Source organism: Oncorhynchus masou, chromosome 9 (genome assembly GCF_036934945.1).
Source record: "Oncorhynchus masou masou isolate Uvic2021 chromosome 9, UVic_Omas_1.1, whole genome shotgun sequence".
NCBI lineage: Eukaryota > Metazoa > Chordata > Actinopteri > Salmoniformes > Salmonidae > Oncorhynchus > Oncorhynchus masou.
Window position 1 is genome coordinate 58,722,630 of NC_088220.1, and position 22,763 is coordinate 58,745,392.

Sequence of the window (22,763 nt, forward strand, 5' to 3'; positions counted from 1 at the left end):
CCACACCTGGGCAGTGTACAACAGAAGGTCCTCCACACCTGGGCAGTGTACAACTCGCAAAGTAGTGACAGAGGAGATCAGACATTCTGGAAGAGTTTTAGATCGAGCCAAGCAAGACTGTAGCTGTGACTGTTGATAACACTGACAAAATATGGATGTTGCCATCAAGAGGCTACACATCCTAAAAATAGGATGCTTTGCGCACACATTGAATCTGGCAGAGCAGAAAAATCTACAAAATAACTTCCATTGATAAATGGGCAGCCTGAAATCAGAGCAGTGGTCGTGTGGTTCAAGAGATACTCGATGTCCAAAACAGTCTTGAAGGAAAAGTAGCAGCTCCCTGGTAAGAAGCCAGTTCAATCTATTGAAGTACTATTTTGAAATTCCCACATTTAACAATTTAATTCAATATTCATGTGTGCGGTAATTAAATGTATGTTGTTGTTGTTGTCGTTTCAGGCTTGCCGCACTCGCTCATCCTTGATGTCAAGACCAGATGGAACTCTATCCAATGAGAGATTCGTGGATCAGTATCCAGCGATCCAAGCAGCAGCCTTGGACCCACGACTGCAAAAAGCAATGACCTGGACAGTCTGAAAGACGAAGACTTCCATAAGGCTGAGGAGTTTGTCCAGCTCATGAGAATCCTCTATACATCCACAGTGTGTGTGTGTGTCATGTGAAAAGAATGCCACCTGTGGACAGATCATACCCATCCTCCACAAACTGGAAGAGCACTTCACTGTGAAGCATGAAGATACGTTTGTGGCAACCATCAAAGAGAAGGTGTTGGGAGAACCTCTCCGAGTGCTATCAGGATGAGGACATTCAAGCCTTCCAGCATCAGGCCACAGCAATGGAACCCAGATTTAAAGGGAGGCCGGTGAGTGATGCCACCTGGGACAGGCTGAGGAAGACAACTGTTTAGGCCAACGTGACAGGAGCAACACCAGGGCTGTCAGAGGATCTGGAGCAGACAGACACAGAGCACCAGCAATAGGAGGAGGAGGAGTCTGAAGGAAATGGAGGAGACATTCCCTCCATTGTACAAAACAAGGAGCGCCTTAGAGGAGCTGTTCTCAGAGGACAAGGAGTTGAGGTTGACGATCCAACAGGACAACTCTTCCCTCACCCTCAGTGAGTGTGTTGACCTGGAGGTTGAGCTCTACAAAGGCCTGCCTCCCATCCCCATGGCTGAAGATTCTTTGATGTAGTGGTGGGAGAAGAGAGCTACTCTGCCCCTCCTCACAAACATTGCAACAAGCTACCTCTTGTGCTCAAGCCTCCCCCACCCCTAGAGAGGGTATTTTCTACTGCAGGGAACACAATAAGCCAGGAGAGGTCCAGACTTCTGCCAGAAGGCAAATATGTTGATCTTTCTCCAGAAGAACTTATAGTCCTTCTGCAGCCTACCTGCAGCCTACCTGCAGCCTACCTGCAGCCTACCTGCAGCCTACCTGCAGCCTACCTGCATGCCCCACCTGTGTTGCTCTATACTACTGCAATTTATTTTGCTGTAAATAATTGTTTATTTTACATTTCAGAAAATAACATTGCTTTAATTCAGTTCTTAATTTGTTAAATAACCGCTAAGAATACTGTTAATACCGTTACCAGATTGATAAGCAGTATCGGTAAGAATAGCAATACCGTTACAATCTTAATGATACCCATCCCTATTCACACCAGACATCCCAAGAATATTGATGAACTGAAACAGTTTTGTAAAGAGGAAAGGTCCACAATTCCTCCTGACCGTTGTGCAGGTCTGATCCGCAAATACAGAAAATGTTTGGTTGAGGTTATTGCTGCCAAAGGAGGGTCATCCAGTTATTAAATCCAAGGGTTCACATACTTTTCCCACCCTGCACTGTGAATGTTTACACTGTGTGTTCAATGAAAATGTATAATTGTTTGTGTGTTATTAGTTTAAGCAGACTGTGTCTACTGTTGTGACAGATGAAGATAAGATCACATTTTATGACCAATTTATGCAGAAATCCAGGTAATTGCAATGGGTTCACATACTTGTTCTTGCCACTGTACTTGCTTAATGGAAAAGAATGTTGGTGGGAAAAACAAATGTTACACTCAATGAGAGTTCAATACTGTACGAAACAATTGCCCATGACAGAAATACTTAAAATGGCAAAATGGGGGGAATTGTGACATTTGGGTTCCGTATTTACAGTGTTCCACTTGTCAGGTTCCGCTTCTCAAACAGTCCGTGACAGTCTTCTGGGGCCAGTTGCACCATCCTGGTCTTAACTCTACGCCCAATCTAGATTGAAGACAACTTTTTTTTATGCCCAACTGGTGCAGAATGAGTTAAAGGTCAGAACTGTAGAAAAGCTCCCAGTCCATCTCTACTGGGTGTTTTTTCAACAAAACATCACCTTTCCTGCTCACTGCTCTTTCCATAACATCAATGCAGGCTGAAAGAAATGTTGAGCATCTGCTTTTGCCAAAAGCAATAAAAAAAATATGTCCAAGAATCTGCCTCCAGAATGAAGGATGGTTTTGAGCGGTGCAGAGTATTTTTGGTCAGCCAGAGTGAAGGGTGTATTCGTTTTGTATATTATTCTCATCAATTCTATTATTTTATGGCTCCTGGAGGAATACATTTCATTTTGATTTTGGGGGTCCGAGACTTGCGGGGGACAATCGGCAGGAAATGAGCAGGTGTGTGAAGCCCAGATTGGCGTGTTATCGTGAAATGCCACTGCCATCGCTGCTGGTCGTTCACATCATTTAACATCCCCTGGAAATCCATTACTTTAGATTCGCACGAGGGAACACACCACACACACACAAAGTAATCCTCTAGAATGCTGACACTACAATTAGTCATGCTGCTTCTTTCATCTCCAGTGTGAGTGGGCTCAAGAGGGATCCAGGAGGCTGAATATCTAAACCACACACACACACACACACACAAATGCATACACCACTGCAGACAACTGTCCACAATCACAAATGGACACACTCCTGGAGACCAGCCAACTGAGCCCAGCAGCCCTCCATAACAGGTGAAGAGGGTTTATTCCCATGGGGAGGGAACCATGAGCCTGATGCAGAGACACACACTGGAGCTATTCTGCACCAGGGCCACAGTATAGAGATGAAGTGAGAGAAAATGGCAGTAGTGAGATGGGAATGAAAGGAATTCAATTGAAAGCTCCTCAAATAGTGCTCCAGTAATCAGACTGCAGTTACTGAGCTGTAATCACACTGACAACCTGAGAGGATGAAAGAGAGGAGAAAAGGAAAGAGAGCGAGCGAGAGGGAGGAGAATGAAAGCAGGTCAACTATAACATTCAAGGGTTCAGCAAACTGCAAGGAAAGGGCTTCCCTCTGTAAGAGTCTCTCACTCATGCCCGACTCACACATCGTCTCAGACACTCACATTCTCTTACACACATACTCTGTCCCTCCCCAGGATTAAAATGCAAACAGTGCCCTTTCCACTAACAGAGGCCTTTATTGTTAGTGCGAAAGGAAGGTTAACTCCGGTGAGGGCCAAGGTAAGAAAGGGAACGAGTACATTTTTTTTAAAGACCCACTTAAAAAAGGTCAGCCTTGTGTTCTTTCCTCTCATCCCTCAACACAATACTTCTCTCCATCTTCTCCTGTTCAGAAACTGCTTACGCACACGCAGCCACACCACTCTCCTCTGAAACTGAACTTGAAGACGGCAGAGTTGGGGGAGTGAGGGAGAGGAAATATCAGCACAAAAGGAAAAAGATGACTTCATTTTCAGAACTGCCTTTCTCCATTGAGCCATTCAGAGAAAAGGAAAGATAACATATTAGGAAAGTAAGGAGTTCTAAATGTCTCCACTTGCTATTCTATTGGGGACATACAGTAATTGTGTAGAGCTCGGAGTAGTAGGACTATTCATCACAGGCTCTTCAGCCAGACCCCCAGGGTAAAATCTAAAAGACCATCGCCCATGTAGAGAGCATCTCTCCCTACAGAAAATCAACAAGGGATGAATGTTAGACAGGTTATTTTTACAGAACAAACAGCCTGGAATGTATAGATTACTTAAACGTCATAATTGCTATCTCCAGACACATCCACATGCATGCACACCAAATAACCAGCAATTAAGCAAAGACATGTTAATTCTTTGCAAGGTATCCTTGCAAGGTATTGCATGTTGTGTGTGTGTGTCTAGCTTACTATTCTTCTCCCCGAGAAGCGATGTATCTTTCTGTGGGTAAATCGGTTCGTTCCAGGCCAGTGTCAGAGCTAGGACAAGGTGTTCTGGCTACCAACCCGCTCACCCACCTCCCCCAATCCTACCTCAGCCTTCAACCCCTCTCCTGCCACTAGGGCTTGGCGAATCATGTCAACTTCGTTTTTGAGTAGGAGAGAGAGAGAGGCTATCTGGCCCAAAAGATCGACAAATCATTGACCTGTTTAGAGAGGTAGAGGGAACTAACCAATAGCCTGAGCCGAGTCCTCCTCCAGGCCTGGTCTACACTGCAGCTCTCTGCTGACGCACCGCCCCCGGCCAGGAATACATAAACAATAACATACTGTATCAGCAGAACCATTTGAAAAGCTGGTGTCTGGCAACAGTTTCACACACTTCAAAAGAGAGTGAAGGAATAAAAACAGACAAAATTGTCACCCAGGGCCAAAGCGAGGGGGCAAAAAATCCACTCGCCTACATGAGCAAATCTGAAGTGAACACCCTCTTTCTCTGCTCTCCCTCACAGAGCGGAGGATGGCTTTTATAGCCTGGTTTACCATCCTCTATAAGGAATCTAGGGAAGGACGAATGAAGGCCCAAACTCAAACATGCTGCAGGGACAACCAGACAAATGGCCAGTTTTGATCAAAGGGAAGCAGTGAGCTGCTGCACTAGAGCTCACAGTTTAATCTACCCTGAAAATAATGGTTATCCTCCACCTCCATCGCTGTCTTTTTTTAGGATGTTATCTTTCAGCCTGGGTCAGGCCAGAATAGTCAACTTCTGTATTAAACAGACTAGAGCAGGCCTGAGCAGTAGAGCTGCTTAGAAAAACACTGGCAGCCCATAGACTGGGTCTGGGAGAGAGGCGGTGTGAGGGGGAGGAGAGAGGGGCACCTTGTCAGAAAGAATTTGCCAGTGAGTTTCTTCACGTAGCTCCATGGCATCAGTCAATACTGGGCTGTCAGGCCGCGTGGCCACAGCTGCAGCCCACAGAGACAAGGTCGCTGTTGAGGCAGGCCTGGCCATCATGATCAAGCAGTGTTGTTACCCTGCCAATGATGGAGATAAACCCCACCCCCCAACAAAACAAAAACCCACACATTTTCACTTCTGGTCAGGTCGAGAAGTAACAAGACCAGTATACCACTTTCTATCTTTTGCATGGAGTATGATCATTACATTGACTGACTGACTCACTAACACACACACACACTTTGCCCCTCTATAGGGACATCTGGCTGATGAGAGTAGGAAGTGTATTTCTGTGAGACAAGCTGCTCGATCTGTGCCACTCAATGCTTGTCATGGAGTCAAAGACCTACAGCTGCCAGGGAATTGTCTGTGACCAGAACATGGAGAGGGTGACAGGTGCATGGGCATCAGATGACAAGTTATGGTCATGCACAGGACATCAGTGATTTACTGAATTCAGACCAGAATATGACCCATATCTGAAAGCACCTCTCACTGGGGTTGGAAATTATCAGCTCTCTTGTACAATCCATTTAGACTTTACCTGCAGCATACTACACAATCTTGTTATGTCTATAAGTATTTTAAACGTGTAAGACCATGAATGATGGTCTCTTATGTTTGGCACAACTTCACAAAGTAAAGTGCCTTCTGTATGTCCCTGTGGAGAGGAATTCATTTGATGCATAGCACGTGCATGTGCAAGTGTCGACCAAACCAAAACAAGTATAGCCTCTCAACAAATGAAATATATTAGCCCATTAGGTCTTACCTCTCCCCCATGGCCATCAAATATCCCAAATATAGAAGGGTGACTCTTGTTCACGATGTCAGTGACGACCTCGAAGCGGTCTTCCATGTGATCTCTCCGGCCTTGGATGGAGTACACCGCCACATTGTTGCTCTTGAACTCCCAGGTTTTGGAGAACTCTGCGTCCAGAACGTCGAGACCCCCGAATTTGTCATTCTGCATAATCTCCGCCACTTTCCCCTTGACCATTTTGACAGCATCCCGACTGGATTTAACGATGGTTTTCACCTCGTCAGTGTGGAAGAAGTAACTCCACAGAGCCAGGCTTATGCATAGGAGGAACAAGGTCTCTGGTCTGAGCAGAAAATAACGCATGATCCGACCCAAAAGAGACAACAGTGTCATCGTATCCTCTATCATTTATACAAACAAGAAATCACTGCAGGTTGTTATTGTTTACCCGCAACTTTCAGTCCATTATTATCGACGCTAGAGTAAATAATCAGCGAAACTAAATTCAAACGTAGTCTACAGCACATCTGGTGTGAAAAGCTGAATTAATTCAAACCAACACTAATAGCTCAATGTAGCAATGCGGCTTGATGTATTGGAGAATCCGTAACGTTAGACACTGCGGGGTGTAAGACTCTGCCTTGGCTGGCTCACTCTAGCATAAAGCCCCATGAACCAGCGATTGTCCCTTGTCCATATGAGGCAGTGAATTACAACCGTTGCAATGAGGAGAATGGTAGCTATATTAAACCTCAGTAGGAGAGACCCCACTTTGAAGTACCTCGTTTAACGCTGACTTGAAAGCAAACTGCATGCTCCCTCAACCTTTGGCAGCGAGGTTGCGATTGAGTTGTAAATAGTGCACTCAATTTGAAGCCGAGGAAGTGTTCCTTTTCAGGACCGAACCAATTGGAACACGTGAGGTGTGCACCATTCAACCTTGTTTAGGATAACATACATCATATTTCTGGAGGGACAAACTAAATGTCATTTGCAGCTTTATACTGGCTGAATAGACCATTTATAGAATTTGGGTAAATTAGTTTTTGACCTACGTAATTTATTGACGGATGCACGCACCCCCCACAGCGGATTTTTAAAATCTGAGCCCACCTGTTTATATTTGTTACGGCAAGCCCGGAGGATCAGACCAGGGGTTTGTCTACTAAGGGATAGAGCTGTGGTGAAATTTGACTTTTCGGTCGAAGCATGTTAGGAGAATTTACGCAGTAGGTTATGAGAATGAACCTAACAGGTTTTGGGAGAATTGGGTTAAGGTCAGGAAAAGAGTTAGCGTAAGCTAAAATGCACAAAAAAAATCGACTTTGACGTCAATTGGACAAAAACTGTATCCCATCTAGACATGACCCCAGTTCGGTTATAAAACAGATAAGGCAAAGGTTTAGAAACTCTATGGATAAGGTACTTTGTAAAATTCAACTGTGTTTGTTGTTGTTTTTAATATTGGCGATGAAGAAAGATAGAGGAGGAAGGTATAGATAATAATAATGCCTTTGGTTCGATAAATCGATCTTCTTTGGGTAAATTAATTGACCTTATATTTTTTAAATACGTATTGCGTTCTTGTCCATTGTATATCACAATTAATGAATTGAAATATTACAACAATAGTCAATCATACCGTCCATATACGGGTAGTGTATTCTGTCTGTATTTAATTTGAATGGTTTCTGAAGCTACTGCACTCAGGCAAACGAGATGGGACTGGGTCCTTTTCTCACCAGAAAGTGGTGTGTCGTCATCACCCTGCTCCTCCTTTCTAGTTTGTGGTGGTGAAACGTGGAGGTCCGCAACGTGGCTTGGAAAAACATTCTGCAAGTACGTGTTGTTTATCAATTGTCGCATTAAATGGCACGAAGCTCCCCCCGAAACCTTTTAACACGGCGCCTCCTATGTAATGACAAAACTGTCACGACCATCGCAAATTAGTCAGAAGGAAAGCTGTTCCCTGTTAGCTAGGCTAGGGCTGGCTAGCAAGTAAAGTTACCGGCCATTTAAATCTGCCCTTTTCTATCTAACGGTTACTGTTTGGTGAAGTCAGTCCAATTGTATACATAGCTAACGACACCTGGCAGCAAAAGGGGGTTTGTCAGATGAGTTGTGACATTGTGATAAATGGTTAACTACCTGAGCGATATCATAGAATTGTAGTTAAGTGTGGTGTGGGTAAACACCTTTACCAGGGAAGTTAGTGCACTAGATAACGTTAGCTGGCTACCATGTATTGACCATAATCAATACACATTACCCATGTGGATGTGTTGTACGCTAATAGCATTACGTTTTTGTATATCACCTAAAAAGTAAATATTTATCTGATTCATAACATCAGTCTGATCTGTCATTTATCTAGATCTCACTACAACACCCACACCATTTATAATGGAGTACATGCAAGCTCCTGCTACAAGCAGCCAGGGGAACATGTAAGTAGAATATATGTTCAGCCTCCTAAATGCTACAAATAATTGTCCTTTACCTTCAGTGTGAAGGTGTAGATTCATAACCTTTTCAAATGTATCAGCTGGTACACAGTACTAATCAAGGAATGGTTTGTCTCCTCTCCTTAGCCTGTGCTGCACCTGTGGCATCCCCATCCCCCCAAACCCAGCCAACATGTGTGTGTCTTGCCTCCGGACCACAGTGGACATCTCCGAGGGAATCCCCAAGCAAGTCAATCTGCACTTCTGCAAGCAGTGTGAACGGTATTGCCCAGGCCACCATCACAAGCTTGTCAAATTTAGTGCCACAGCTAAGACGTTTAAATCCCAGTCTTGTGCTCTTACTGCCCAAGGTTCATTAGTCAGTAAACTGTGGGATCTTACCAAGGCTCCAACATTAGTTCAGATGGATTGATTGCGCCTCTTTCTCTTCCATGCAGGTACTTGCAGCCTCCAGCCTCCTGGGTGCAGTGTGCTCTGGAATCCAGAGAACTGCTCGCCCTCTGCCTTAAAAAACTGAAGGGCAACATGACCAAAGTGAGTATTCTTTCCCTACTCTGCTCTATTTACATTCAAACATACACTTGTTCAAAATTTTCAACAGGGCTGTAGCCATTCACCTCAGAAACTCGTGACCTCCCAATCCAGGTGCGTCTGATCGATGCTGGATTCCTGTGGACGGAACCCCACTCCAAGCGGATCAAGTTGAAGGTGACCATACAGAAAGAGGTGAGAGGAGAAATAAGAGGCGTCAGTGTGTGATATTTAATAGAATAGATTAGTGTGGATTAGGAACCTGATTAGGTGGACGTGTCCCACCACTGACTTCCATGTTGTCATTATTTAATCCAGGTGACAGTAAAGGGGTAAAGGGCTGACTTCAGAGCACAGTGATTGGCTGACGATTAGCCAGTGGCTGTCATCTTCACTGCATGACCTTTCAGAGGAATCTGAGCTCCTCAGGGCCCAGGCCTTATTCTGGAGTGTGGGAGGTTTTGTGTGACCAGTGATCTTGTATCTAGATGCCCTTTAGTCACCAGAAATTGCAGCACCAAACCCTGACGAATAAAGTCTGACACATCAGTGTTTCCCAAATTATGGGTGGGTAATGATCCGCTGGTGGGTCACAGCTTTCTAGCCCAGTTCTGTATTTTTTTTAAACAAACAAGTGTTTACCTGGTGTGTCGCATTAGTCGGTCATATAAGAGAATAGTGGTTGATGGTAGTTTGGCCTGTCCTGTCCAGGTGATGAACGGAGCCATCCTGCAGCAGGTGTTTGTGGTGGAGTTTGTCATCCAGGGCCAGATGTGTGACGACTGCCACCGTGTCGAGGCCAAGGACTTCTGGAACTCTGTGGTGCAAGTCAGACAGAAGGTACCACTGATGATTAGAATTATATTATTCATGTTGCTCACCACAACAATCATTTTTAACATGTTGTGTTGGTAACCTAATATTGGGCTGGTCCTTTTTAGACTTCTCACAAGAAGACCTTCTACTACCTGGAGCAGCTGATTCTCAAGCACAAACTCCATCAGAACGCACTCAACATCAAGGAGATCCATGGTGGGTTTGGGATACAATATACTGCTCTAAAGTGGGGTATCATCCAGGAAGAGACACCAGACCATTGATATTGATGATTTTCTAAAAGCTTTCCTGTCCTGGGCTTTAGAACGACATGGCCATGTGTTTATAATCACTGTGGTAGGATCATAGTACTGAGCATTTCATTTACCATGCCAACAATGCTTTGGACCTATTTTCAGTCACACACACTGTGTAGTGAGAGATATTTCAGAAACATCACCCAGTGTGGTTGGACCAGATTGTAAGGGAAAAGCTGCCCTTTGACAGTTCAATATAAATGACCTCCCTCTCTAGCCTGAGTTAAAAGCCTTGAGGTTTCAACATGTGGTGGCCATATTTCCCCCGTGGTGCCCATCTGGGCTATATTACTGAGGCTGGCGTGGTAAGTGTTGGAATGGTGATGACGGCGGTTACGTGTGGTGTGTGTGCCTGTGATTGATCTATCAATTGAAGACTGATTGTTTTTTAATCTTTCTCCTCTCTCAGAGGGTATTGATTTCTACTATGCCACCAAGCAGCATGCTCAGAAGATGGTGGATTTCCTCCAGTGCACAGTCCCCTGCAGGTAGGAACCAGTTCACCAGAGTTTGCCCTGTAGTGACAGAACTGTCTGACCTGAGGTCAGTGTCTAGGGGGTAACATCATCTTACCCTGGATGGCGCCTTCATGGTTATTGTATAATGCCCATGCAATGTTCATTTGGTGTTAAGACAAGTTAATGTTGAATTGAACAGTGATGAGCTAGACCGCACTAACCACAGTAAGTGCAGTCTGTGTGGCTAGTGCTATGATTATTCAATGTCTATAGACTTATGTTTGGACACACCTACTCATTCCAGGGTTTTTCTTTATTTTTACTATTTTCTATATTGTAGAATAATAGTGAAGACATCAACTATGAAATAACACATCATGTAGTAATCAAAAAAGTAATAAACAAATCAAAATATATTTAAGATTCTTCAAAGTAGCCACCCTTTACCTTGATAACAGCTTTGCACACACTTGGCATTCTCTCAACCAGCTTCATGAAGTGTAGTCACCTGGAATGCATTTCAATTAACAGGTGTGCCTTGTTCATTTGTGACATGAAGGTCAGTCAATGCGGGAAATGTCAAGAACTTTGAAAGTTTCTTCAAGTGCAGTCGCAAAAACCATCAAGCGCTATGATGAAACTGTCTCTCATGTGGACCGCCACAGGAAAGGAAGACCCAGACTTCTGATGCAGAGGATAAGTTAATTAGTTAACTGCACCCCAGATTGCAGATCAAATAAATGCTTCACAGAGTTCAAGTAACAGACACATCTGAACATCAACTATTCAGAGGAGACTGTGAATCAGGCCTTCATGGTCGAATTGTTGCAAAGAAACCACTGCTAAAGGACACCAATAAGAACAATAGACTTGCTTGGGCCAAGAGACACGAGCAATGGACATTAGACCGGTGGAAAGCTGTCCTTTGGTCTGGAGTCCAAATTTGAGATTTTTGATCCCAACCGCCATGTCTTTATGAGATGCGGAGTAGGTGAACAGATGATCTCCGCATGTGTGGTTCCCACAGTGAAGCATTGAGGAGGAGATGGTGTGGCGACAGTGTCAGTTTATTTAGAATTCAAGGCACACTTAACCAGCATGGCTACCACAGCATTCTGCAGTGATACGCCATCCCATCTGGTTTGCGCTTAGTGGGACTATAATTTATTTTTCAATAGGACAATGACTCAACACACCTCCAGGCTGTGTAAAGGCTATTTTACCAAGAACGAGAGTGAGTGGTGGAGTGCTGCGTCAGATGACCTGGCCTCCACCCAATTGAGATTGTTTGGGATGAGTTGCACTGACTGCAGAGTGAAGGAAAATCAGCCAACAAGTGCTCAGCATATGTGGGAACTCCTTCAGGACTGTTGGAAAAGCATTCCTCATGAAGCTGGTTTAGAGAATGCCGAGAGTGCCTTGATGACAACATTGCACAAAGGGTGGCGACTTTGAAGAACCTAAAATATATTTTGATTTGTTCAAAACTCTTTTGATTGCAACATGATTCCATGTGTGTTATTTCATAGTTTTGATGTCTTCACTATTATTCTACCATGTAGAAAATAGTAAAAATAAAGAAAACCCTTGAATGAGTAGGTGACCAAACTTTCGACTGGTACTGTATATAATTTTTTTAAATATTTATTTTTAGCTTTGCATGGAGATGCTTGAGAATGTTGCTTATTTTCTATCTGACAAGATATATTCTTGTAGTGTTCTTTATGGTTTCTTTGTCACCCTGTCTTGTTTAGGTCGAAGACCTCCCAGCGCCTCATCTCCCACGACATCCACTCAAACACATTCAACTACAAGAGCACCTACTCCATTGAGATTGTTCCTGTTTGCAAGGTATATAGCATTTTCCTCAAAAATATTGAAGGTCAAATGCTCTACATGTATCTCAAGGGGCTGAACATTTAGTTGAATAGGTGAACAGAGTGCACCTATACTCAAATGTTCAGGTCCAAACAGGCCAAGGCAGACCTATACAGATTCCCCGTTCTTATCATAACAGACACCGCTTCCCTTGGATAGAACTGTAATGTTTTAAAAGATGATTTTGAACCGTCCAATGGAAACTAAATTTGAATCAATCTGGGTGTGTAAGTCTTTACGCAAGTCTTTAAGCAAACGTTTTTGTTGAGTGAATGTTTCTTGTCAATGCTCTTCTGTTGGATTCATGTAGTAGATTCATCTACTCAGGTTCTAACATGTAGACTGAGTACAAACGTATCGATGCTTGGCTTCTGACCATACATGTGAAGTGTGATTTTAGTTCATATCCAATTCTATCCATGTGTTTTTCTGCATTTCTATCCAATGACTGAATGACTTAACATTTTCAAGATCAATGAAATGCATTCCTAATCAGCATCTTATTTTCTTTTGCATTGTGAGACAAATTGTAATCACGCTGATGAAACCAAGAGAACATAGCCGACCCCTTGTATAACCAAACTGGCAATACAGCCTCTGTTATTCAGATTGTTCATGAAGGTGTAGCCTATTCCAGAGTTGAATGATAATCTCTGCTGTACTACAGTTTACTGTGGGTTTCTCTAGGGAATAATCCGGTGGGAAGGTTGGCATTGGGAAGAGGTTTCAAAGTTCCCTCTGACCTGACTTCAGTCTGACCCCTGGTATGTTTCGTCTCATTGCCCAGGACAACGTGGTGTGTCTGTCGCCGCGTCTGGCTCAGAGCCTGGGGAACATGGGCCAGGTGTGTGTGTGCGCCCGAGTCACCAGCACCATCCACCTCATTGACCCCAACACCCTGCAGAGTGAGTACAGTACACACCATCCATCTTTACTGTTGGCCCCTAGCTGCCAGGGGACAGACGCTGTTTCAACATGTGATTTTATGACTACTGAAAAATGTATTTTACAGATATGCTTTGCTTCTTTGATTGATGTATTGCTGATGTGTTGACAAGTCAATGTTTCAAGGCGATTGGATGAGTGTGTGTGCATGAGTTTGTGCTTGTGTGATAAAGCATCAACAGTTTACCATCTGTTCCAAATGTTTAGCATCAGTTTTTGATTAGACTGATGGAATGTGATTATATTCCACTTGATTTAAGTCTTTTGTACCGAACTGAACCCAGTATCGTTTACAGTGTGTCTGTTCACCACATGCTCATCACCCTCCCTTCACTCTCAACAGCTTCCCTCTGTGTCTAATCAGGGCATTCCACACATGACACACACACTCATTTGCTGTCACTACTGCCTGTGTGCTGTATGTGTAAAAAAAAAAAAAAAAAAAATCCCTCTGTGTTAAATTTGAATATTTCGAAAGACATGTTTTTAATTAGTGTTCAAAGAAAGGATATTTTTGCTCCAGTCTCAACCCCAGCCTCTGGGCAGAACAATGATCCATGCGAGCCAAATCACTCGACTACAAGAGGGAGTGAAGTTCAAATAAATCAATTTATCTTGTGTGTGCACACAAGCAAGTGAGTCTAAGAAATTTTGGGGTTTTGAGCAGTGAAAATTGAAACTCTGGACTGTCCATAGAGATAAACATCTAATTCTATTTCTCTCAGTCGCTGAGGTGGACGGGGGCACATACTGGCGCAACCCCTTCAACAGCCTTGTTAGCCCACGGCAACTGGAGGAGTTCATCATCATGGATACTGACATCATCAGGAACCAGAAGCTGGGGGCGGGAGCAGGCATAAGGTCCAATAAGGTAGGAGTTCTGAGGGAAATGGGCGGTGATTTAGAATTGGGCTGTCCCGTCGCTACTGCGCGATGGGACAGGAACATCCCTGCCAGCCAAACCCTCCCCTAACCCAGACAGACGACGCTGGGCCAATTGTGTGCCGCCCCATGGGTCTCCCGGTCGCGGCCGGCTGCGACAGAGCCTGGACTCGAACCAGGTTCTCTATTGGCACAGCTAGCACTGCGATGCAGTGCATTAGACCATTCCGCTACTCAGGAGGCCCACCAATTGTCATACTTTAATAAAAGTATAGATTCCTCAATAGAAATTTACTCAAGTGAAAGTCAGCCAGTAAAATACTACTTGAGTAAAAGTCTAAAAGTATTTGGTTTTAAATATCCTCAAGTATCAAAAGTATAAATCACTTAAAATCCCTTATATTAAGCAAAGCAGACAGCACCATTTTCTTGTTTTCAAAATGTATGGATAGCCAGGGGCACACTCCAACACATTATTTACAAAATATGCATTTGTGTTTAGTTATTCTGCCAAATCAGAGGCAGTAGGGATGACCAGGGATGTTCTCTAGATTAGTGTGTGAATTGGACCATTTTCCTGTCCTAAGCATTCAAAACAGGTAACGAGTATTTTTGGGTGTCAGGGAAAATGTATAGAGTAAAAAGTATAATATTTTCTTTTGGAATGTAGTGAAGTAAATGTTGTCAAAAATATAAATAGAAAAGTACAGATACCCCAAAAAGCGACTTAATTAGTACTTTAAAGTATTTTTACTCAAGTACTTTACACCACTGTGTGTATTCATGCGTGCAACTTCCCACTTGACTGCGGGGCTTTGGTGTGTTTGTGGCTTTAATGACATTGTTTTGAAGCAGATTGAATTATGGGGATCATTTCTCTTTTCTTGGAAGAAATGTCAATGGGTAACCATTACATTATTCCTGAAGCAGCACATCAGATTAGAGAGAAACCCTTCACATTACAATGAAGTGTTTCTGTAAAATGAAACAGGAAATGGGTTTGCTACGGTACGATAATGTCCCCTCTCCCATCTAAGGGTGTTGGACAACTAAACACCCTTCATCCGTTTAGTGTAAAGGAATAGAAGTAATGGTGGCGCTAGGGTAAATCTTGTGTGTGTATGTGTTCTGATTTGTGTGTTTCCAGCACACCCTGGCTGAGGTGTGGGTGCAGAAGACCTCAGAGATGGACACGGCTCAGCAGTACCACTGTCGCACCCACCTGGGCCACCTGCTCAACATAGGAGACCTGGTTCAGGGGTAGGTGACTGTCATGGGCTGCTATACATCTACTAAACTCTAAAGTGTTCATCGAGCTTCTTGCTGTATAAGAGAATCAAAACAATACCTTACTCTTTTGATTGTGAAGTTAGAGAAAATATGATTTCACTTTTTGTTTCACTCTAGCTTTGACTTTGCCAATTCCAACGTTAATGATGAGTTTCTGAACAAGATGAACCCGAGTCATATTCCTGACGTGGTAAGAACTGGTACATACTAGGACACACTCATGTATCCTTCAAAACAGGGATCTCCAACAGGTAGATTGTAGCTCGCAGACCACATATGAGTAGCTGCCAATCAATTCTGAAAGTACATTCAGTTTTCCATCACAAACTGTCATAAACATAAAGCTCCCAGCTACTATTCAATCAGTCACATTGACATTTCCCACCCCTGGTTAGCCACTATTGGCTTAAAAAGATAAAAAGTAATAACATCTGCATATTAATTTCCAGCAATGTTGCCCCTGTCTGTGTGTTTTGTATGTGCATTTGTCTTACTCCGTATGTAGCCAGTTATCGACGATAATGATAGTTTTTTTTTGTTCAATTGGATTGTGTTTGAGTTTCAACCCCACATAATGTACATTGTGCACATTTTAATACAGTAGGGTGGACAGACTTCCCCAAAACTTTCTCTATTAAATGTTAACCTCAAAGTAGGCTTACCTGACAGAACTATAAATCATGATTATTCGTTTGAATTGGGTGGCCATTGTTTTTCAAACTCTGCCACGGCATGTGCTTCAGCAGTAGGCTTATCAGCAGAAACATCGCTAGACCGACACATTCCACTCTTGCCTGATGCTCAGTTAAAGGGGAATTACACACTTTTTCCAGACATCATAAATGTTGTTCTGATGTGATTTAAACATGGACATGGAATCAGAACATCATTTTTGTTGTTTCCCTATGAATATTTGTAATATTGAGAGTGGAAAACATAAAAAATATCCCAAACCAGGAAAAATACAATTTTGGAAAATATAATTATGGGGCCTGTCATGCCAAATACTGTTTATTTACCATTATTTATCTTGTACTCCAAGGACCCTGGGACGAGGTAGAGGAGAAGAGAACAATGTGCCTATCGGAAAGCAATAAATTAAATTATAGCTCGCAACGTTTATATATATATATATATATATATATATATAAAGTAGCTCATGCTAGAAAAGGTTGGAGAACCCTGCTCAAACCAGACCTCTTTTACCGTACTCTCTGTATAAGATCACATTGCCCCCTGGTGGACATTGTAGTATTGGTTTGATTTTGTTTGCTGCATTGAGTTGAAATGTCAATTCTTTAATGGGAGAATTGGCCACCTGACCACGTACTGTTCACTTCATTTTAAAATGAGAGCTCAACTGCATATCTGTCAGCACATGACTGCAAAGGACAGAATACATCATAACAAAACTAAATGAATGCATGTATTGAAGCCATTTGGGCATGTTTGTTGTGGACTTGCAGGTGCTAATCAAGAAGAGCTACAACCGCAGCAAGAGGGTGAAGCGCAGGAACTGGAAGCTGAAGGAGATGGACAAAGACAGAGAGGGCATGGCGCCTGAAGACGAGAGGTAAGGAGGAGAGGAAGAGCTGATGAGAGAGGAGGAATGTAGAGGGGTAGAAGCAGGAAAGGATGAGGAGAGAGAAAGTGAAGGATGGATATGCTCTATATCCAGGTGATGACTTTGTAAGTTGTGAAAGGTGTCTGTCTACAACATTGGCGGTGATTTATTTGTTCTCCTCTCTTCCTGTTTCAGACAATACCAGGACTTCCTAGAGGACCTGGAGGAAGACGAAGCCCTGAGAAAGAACGTCAACATCTTCCGAGGTGAGTGGGACCGCAGCTTTCTGCTTGTCTTTATAATTCTTCTTGCAAGAATCTGGATGTTTTCCTCAATTGCCACCCATAGCTTTCTATTGATCTATTTTCGCTGTAGCCTCATAATGAAGTTGTTGTTTTATATCGCAGATGCGTCTAAGATCCCAGTGGAGAGTGATACGGATGACGAGGGCGCCCCTCGGATCTCTCTGATGGAGATGCTGGAGGACCTCAGCCTGTCAGACGCCACCGGGGGAGAGGGAGCCGACATGCTGACCGAATAGACCAATCACCAGCATGCTTACATCCACATAATGACTGTTCAGACCAATCAGGGTCTTAACAACATCAACATGATGTTTGACTAGACAAATGGGCTCCCGAATGGAGCAGCGGTCTAAGGCACTGCATCTCAGTGCAGTGTTTGACTCCAGGCTGTATCACAACTGGTCGTGATTGGGAGTCCTAGAGGGCGGCGCATATTGGCCCTGCGTCATCCGGGTTTGGCCGTCATTGTAAAAAATAATTTGTTCTTAACTGACTTGCCTAGTTAAAGGTTCAATAAAAATCCTACTAACAACATGAGTGATTAGTAGTACAATAAGAATGGCAATGCCATGCGCTGTCAGCTACCATTGCTTACAGTCTCCCCCCAACAGCAGCCACTCAGAATGCAGCAGAAGGGTCACTTCTGAGGATGCTGAGTTATTGAGTGGATCCTGCCCTTTGTGTAACCCTTCCCTGTCTCCATATTAGAGGCAGTGGTTTGTGGTGATGTACACCAAATAAAATATAACCTGGTTACAATATGACTTTTTCATTCAGAGATGCACAGCATCCACTAAGGAAGTGGGGAAGATGTCACTGAACTGTAAGCATGGACCTCACTCTCAATATGATACCTAACACTTAAAAGCAGAGACTGGCCACATGATGAAAGTGGTAGAATGTACCAGTTGGGAATGCATGGGCACCTTCTGTGAGTAGCTAGTTCTATGTGTAGATATCCCAGGGTATACATGTATGCATTCTGGCTTGGGTATGCTTATGCTTGTAATAGGCTGCAGACTGGCATCTAATTCTCTACCTAACAAAACCAGCCCCACTCACATGCAGAGCCATTGCCTCGTGAAATTGGTTCCCCATCATCAAGCTGAAATGAGTTTGCTAAACTTCAGAAATGAATCAATTCAAAAATCATTTGGGACTAGGACTGTGGGCACATGTCCCCTACTGTTAGACTTATCCAATGCAAGCTGCTCTATTGTTGCCGGGTAGACATTGCAATCATAGTAGGGGCTGAAGGGTAGAGGTTGGTGCAGGGGGAGGTTGAGTGCTTCAGAGGAAACTTTATCTTGGGGGCTTAGATATTTTAGGGGAGAGAGAGGTGTGTTATGTGCCACTTCACAGTCTTGCTTGAAGAGGGAGGAGGTGGGATCTTGTTTTTTGGCAACTTAAACAGGTTGTTAGGGGTAACCAGATCCTTGGGAAAGTAACTTTAGATTCCTTCGAGTCAGAGGAGGACAATAAGGTAGAGCGAGGGGTTCTCTACCTTCCCTCCCACTCTCTCCCCCTGACTCCCTTTTCTCACCCACCTACAGTATATGCTGTCTCTGTCGACCTGTTCTTGTCATCCACACCTACGGTATATGCTGTCTCTGTCGACCTGTTCTTGTCATCCACTTCCCCTCCACACCTACGGTATATGCTGTCTCTGTCGACCTGTTCTTGTCATCCACTTCCCCTCCACACCTACGGTATATGCTGTCTCTGTCAACCTGTTCTTGTCATCCACTCACCTCATTTTATCATCCCCTTTTTTTTCTGACTCTGTATGTCCACATTTCACTCTCCTTCCAAGAATACTATTGAAGGATCATTGGGCTACCTGACTGTTCAACGGTTCAGGGTCCCAGACAGTGACATGCTCCTTCATGTGGTGAGTTTGGCTTCCAGACTTCCACCCGGTGCAGAGTCTATATGCTTGGAGACTGTCTGTTCAGTCAACTGGACAGAGCGGCTCAGCCATGTCTTTACACATCAATAATGTAAGCAGCTGGGAAGTTGTAAAAACACATTTTATTCCCATAGACAATGAAAGAGAGTACTGGGATATCAATGTGCTGAAAATATATCTTCATTTGATTTATAAAAGAATAAAGGCTATCAGCTAAATAGGTTATCCAATCACTCAACATTTTGGAGCAATCTCAGTAATTTTGCCAGTGTCTGTGCGCATGTGCAGTGCTATTGAGGCCATCTCCATTTTGAAGTAGGTCATTTTCTTCTACGAGTTCTCAAACAAACTGGAAGGGTGCATACTGCCACCTGGAGAGTGTTTTTTGAACAGGTATGAAGCCAAGGTTGGCTATTTACTGACACCTGCAGTTATGGAATGTTTGCTCACAAGTATAAACAATTATATGATCCTTCCTTAACCCATAGGAAGTCCCTCTCAGTTGATTACTTCAAAATGGGAGCTGCCCATGCTAAAACAGGCTTTTGGACACTAGCCATTCAAAAGTTGCGCGGACACGCGCCTCAGGTGTCTCCTATCCAATAAAGCAGGGGTTTTGAAGACTGTTCCACTGACTAAACGACTATGGATTAGCCCTATTTGTGAATAATCGTGCCTCATTTAATAGTTTGAAGACACGTGCGCCGAACGCTCTGTCCTTAAAAACCCATACCCAACTCCACGTGAACTCCGGGTGAGTGTAAAGAGTAGTGGGTGTGGTGTCGACTGTATGACCTGCTACGGGTAGTCTATATTTGTGAACTGGTAGTGCAGATCACACCACAGTAGTGAGATGCAGGCCATTCTTTCTGAACAGGGGGAGCACGGACAGCAGCATGTTATCAGACAGGTAAGCTCACTGGTGTCAGTTGAGTTTACCTGACACATGTCAACGCACACTGAGGCACTGACTCTGTGAGACAGAGGCTTTCCTATTCTGCCCTTAGATACATAATGTCAACTACCCTGTGTGGAAGTAGAGTAAATGTCTGTTCTCGTTCCTTATGATGGAGTAAATGTCTGTTCCTTTCCACCATCTGTACGGTGGTGGACATTTTGACAGCATTGACAATAAAAAGAAAGGTGCCATGTGTGCTGTTTGATGGGATACTGTGTGTGTATGTGCTGTGCATGCATGCGTGTATGCAGATTAATTTACCTTGTCTGGGGCTCTCAGGAGCTAATTTCTGCCGTGCCTCCCCACCTGAAAGACCCCAGTGGCCCCCAGGGGCCATGGGCTGTGATTGATCCTGGACCTTCTCATTAATAAACACAGACCCACATGTAATGTGTTTTCTAACACCATGTTCCATTGTTTCCTCCCCCAAGGATATGGTAGGTATGTAAGACATGTGTAATTACATAATAGCAGGTGCACTGAAAGCTGAAGACTAGGGTTTAAAATGAGACTACGACAAAGAATTGAGGTTATACCACTGAACTACTTTTTCCCCCCACAAAACACCCACACACATGGTAAGTTCATCTTTCACCTACTAAGTGTTTTCCCTTTTACAATTGCTGTTTCCTCCTGGGAAAATAGGTTTAATTCTATCAGGTAGTGCAGGTGAAGTGACTAACTGTATATATTTCCACATGATTGATGTTGTGTCGTCTGTCTTGTGTATTTGTTATGCCCATTATGTGTCTCCTGCTGCCATCCTCCTTTCTCCCTCTCTTGTCTTCTGTCTCCTATCTTCCTTATCACTCCCCCTTTCCTCTCTTTATCTTTCTCTCTGTTCCTTTCTCTGCTCCCCCCCCCCTCCCATCTTCACCCTGACCACTGGAGCAGCATGAGGATGGATTTTAAATAACCCAAGGAGTACCTGGGCTGGCTGTACTACCAGTACCTGCTCATCACAGGCATATATGTGCTTGAGCCCTGGTAGCAGTCCATCTTCAACTCTGTCCTCTTCTTCTCCATGGCCATGGTTTTCTACACCCCCTACGTCTTTGTGCCTGTCCACATGCGTCTGGCACTCAAGTTCTTCTGAGGGGAACAGCCAGAGAGTACCATGGCACTCATAAACTAAGCAGTGGATGGATAGCGGGAGGGAGGGAGATTGGGAATGAGAAGGGAGGTCCCCTATCTAAGATTTTGACCTTGACCTCACTTGATTCGATTGCCGTCTTACCCCTCAGGTCTCTCTCACCTCCCTTACCCACACACAGTCACCCACGACTCTCCTGAACCACAATACTCTACTACCTACTCAGCAAAAGAAGTCTGAGTTTAGGATGTTTCCGTGAAATATTCTGGGAGTACACCTCCCTTTACCCCTAGTATTATACTGTACATCACTGTACACTACTTTCACACCTTTGCTGTGAAACGCCTTGTTTGTTCTTAAAATGTTTTATCATTAAATAACATGCCATGGGCCTGATTTATAAAAATGCTCTTAGATTTATACTTGACCTTATTCGTAAAATAATTTGACGGTGTGCTTACGTTCGATTCATAAACGATACTGAGCATAAAAAACTTGCTTACGCAGGTTCTAAGAAGCCCATTTGTAATTTACGCACCTGTGATCTATACATCTCAAATTAACTTAAAGTTGACGGCACCTGAACGTGCATTAGAATCAGAGATTTCCCGCAATATAATGCTAGCACAAATGAGGGTTTCGTCAGGAATAGCCATGGACCAAAAGAGAAAAGAAAACCTTTTGGAAGACGAGATCCCGGCGATGGTAGAGGAGATAGAAGACAGGCAACACGTATTATTCGGTGGACTAAATAGTGGGTTGACAAACAAAGTCAAACAGGTATCTTAGGAGTGTGTCACCGCTGCAGTGAACGACGTGGGGCAGCAAGACAGAACTGTGGCTGAAGTGAAAAGGAAATGGTTTGACAAACTGCAAGGGAAAAAATAATAGCCCTACATATAACCAGCAGGAAGATCACTTACCTCAAGTCTAGACTTTGAGTAGAGATAAGATCATTTCCACGTCAAAGTAAGGTTTTATAAATAACTACTTATACGTGGTTTTCTGCGCGAAGTCATACTTAAGATCAAAAGGGATTGTTAGTCCGTTTTATAAATGAGGCCCCAGGTATCCTGTGTGAGTGCAGATCATGCCTCTGTGTTTTGCATGTGCCTGCAGGTAATGACACTTATCACTGGCTGTTGACGGCTGTCTATATATAGGGAGACATTACTGATCCCAACACATTGACATGCGCTTAAACCCACTGGACAATGCTCATGATGACCATTGACCAATGGCTGGCATGTTGTACTTCAATGACTGAGTCATTAACCAAATATTTCCCACGATTAGAGTATCCTGCTATACAATCGAATTAGAGATATTGAGGCCTGGCAAAGAATACAAGGTTGTGAAATGTTTCTCCCAACCCTACATTTATCCGGTGATTATTCAATGCATACATTG

The 22,763-nt window shown here is 43.6% G+C and overlaps 2 protein-coding genes and 1 pseudogene across 3 annotated transcripts in view; 2 read left to right on the top strand and 1 right to left on the bottom strand.

The window, feature by feature from the left end:
- LOC135546333 (protein phosphatase 1L-like) overlaps positions 1-6,843 on the bottom strand; it is a 60,115-nt gene extending 53,272 nt beyond the window's left edge. The window contains exon 1 of the mRNA XM_064974672.1: positions 5,952-6,843. Within this exon, the coding sequence (XP_064830744.1) occupies positions 5,952-6,350 (399 nt within the window). The 5' untranslated portion in view covers positions 6,351-6,843. The remainder of the gene's footprint in view (positions 1-5,951) is intronic.
- A 264-nt stretch (positions 6,844-7,107) lies between these two features.
- On the top strand, positions 7,108-18,152 carry LOC135546334 (60S ribosomal export protein NMD3). Of its 2 annotated transcripts, none has more exons than XM_064974673.1 (17): positions 7,108-7,364; positions 7,727-7,781; positions 8,317-8,389; positions 8,534-8,668; positions 8,845-8,941; positions 9,053-9,133; positions 9,650-9,778; positions 9,880-9,970; positions 10,481-10,559; positions 12,284-12,380; positions 13,195-13,312; positions 14,078-14,223; positions 15,382-15,494; positions 15,642-15,714; positions 16,991-17,097; positions 17,284-17,354; positions 17,496-18,152. In XM_064974673.1, the coding sequence occupies exons 1-17, from the start codon at positions 7,356-7,358 to the stop codon at positions 17,627-17,629; spliced, it is 1,608 nt and encodes a 535-aa protein (XP_064830745.1). In that variant the 5' UTR covers positions 7,108-7,355; the 3' UTR covers positions 17,630-18,152. The 2 variants fall into 2 exon arrangements, with proteins under 2 accessions (XP_064830745.1, XP_064830747.1); XM_064974675.1 differs by lacking the exon at positions 7,108-7,364 and adding an exon at positions 7,404-7,483 and having other exon boundaries at positions 7,640-7,781.
- Positions 18,153-21,161: 3,009 nt separating this feature from the next.
- LOC135545267 (serine palmitoyltransferase small subunit B-like) lies at positions 21,162-21,395 on the top strand (annotated as a pseudogene).
- The last annotated feature ends 1,368 nt before the right edge of the window (positions 21,396-22,763 follow it).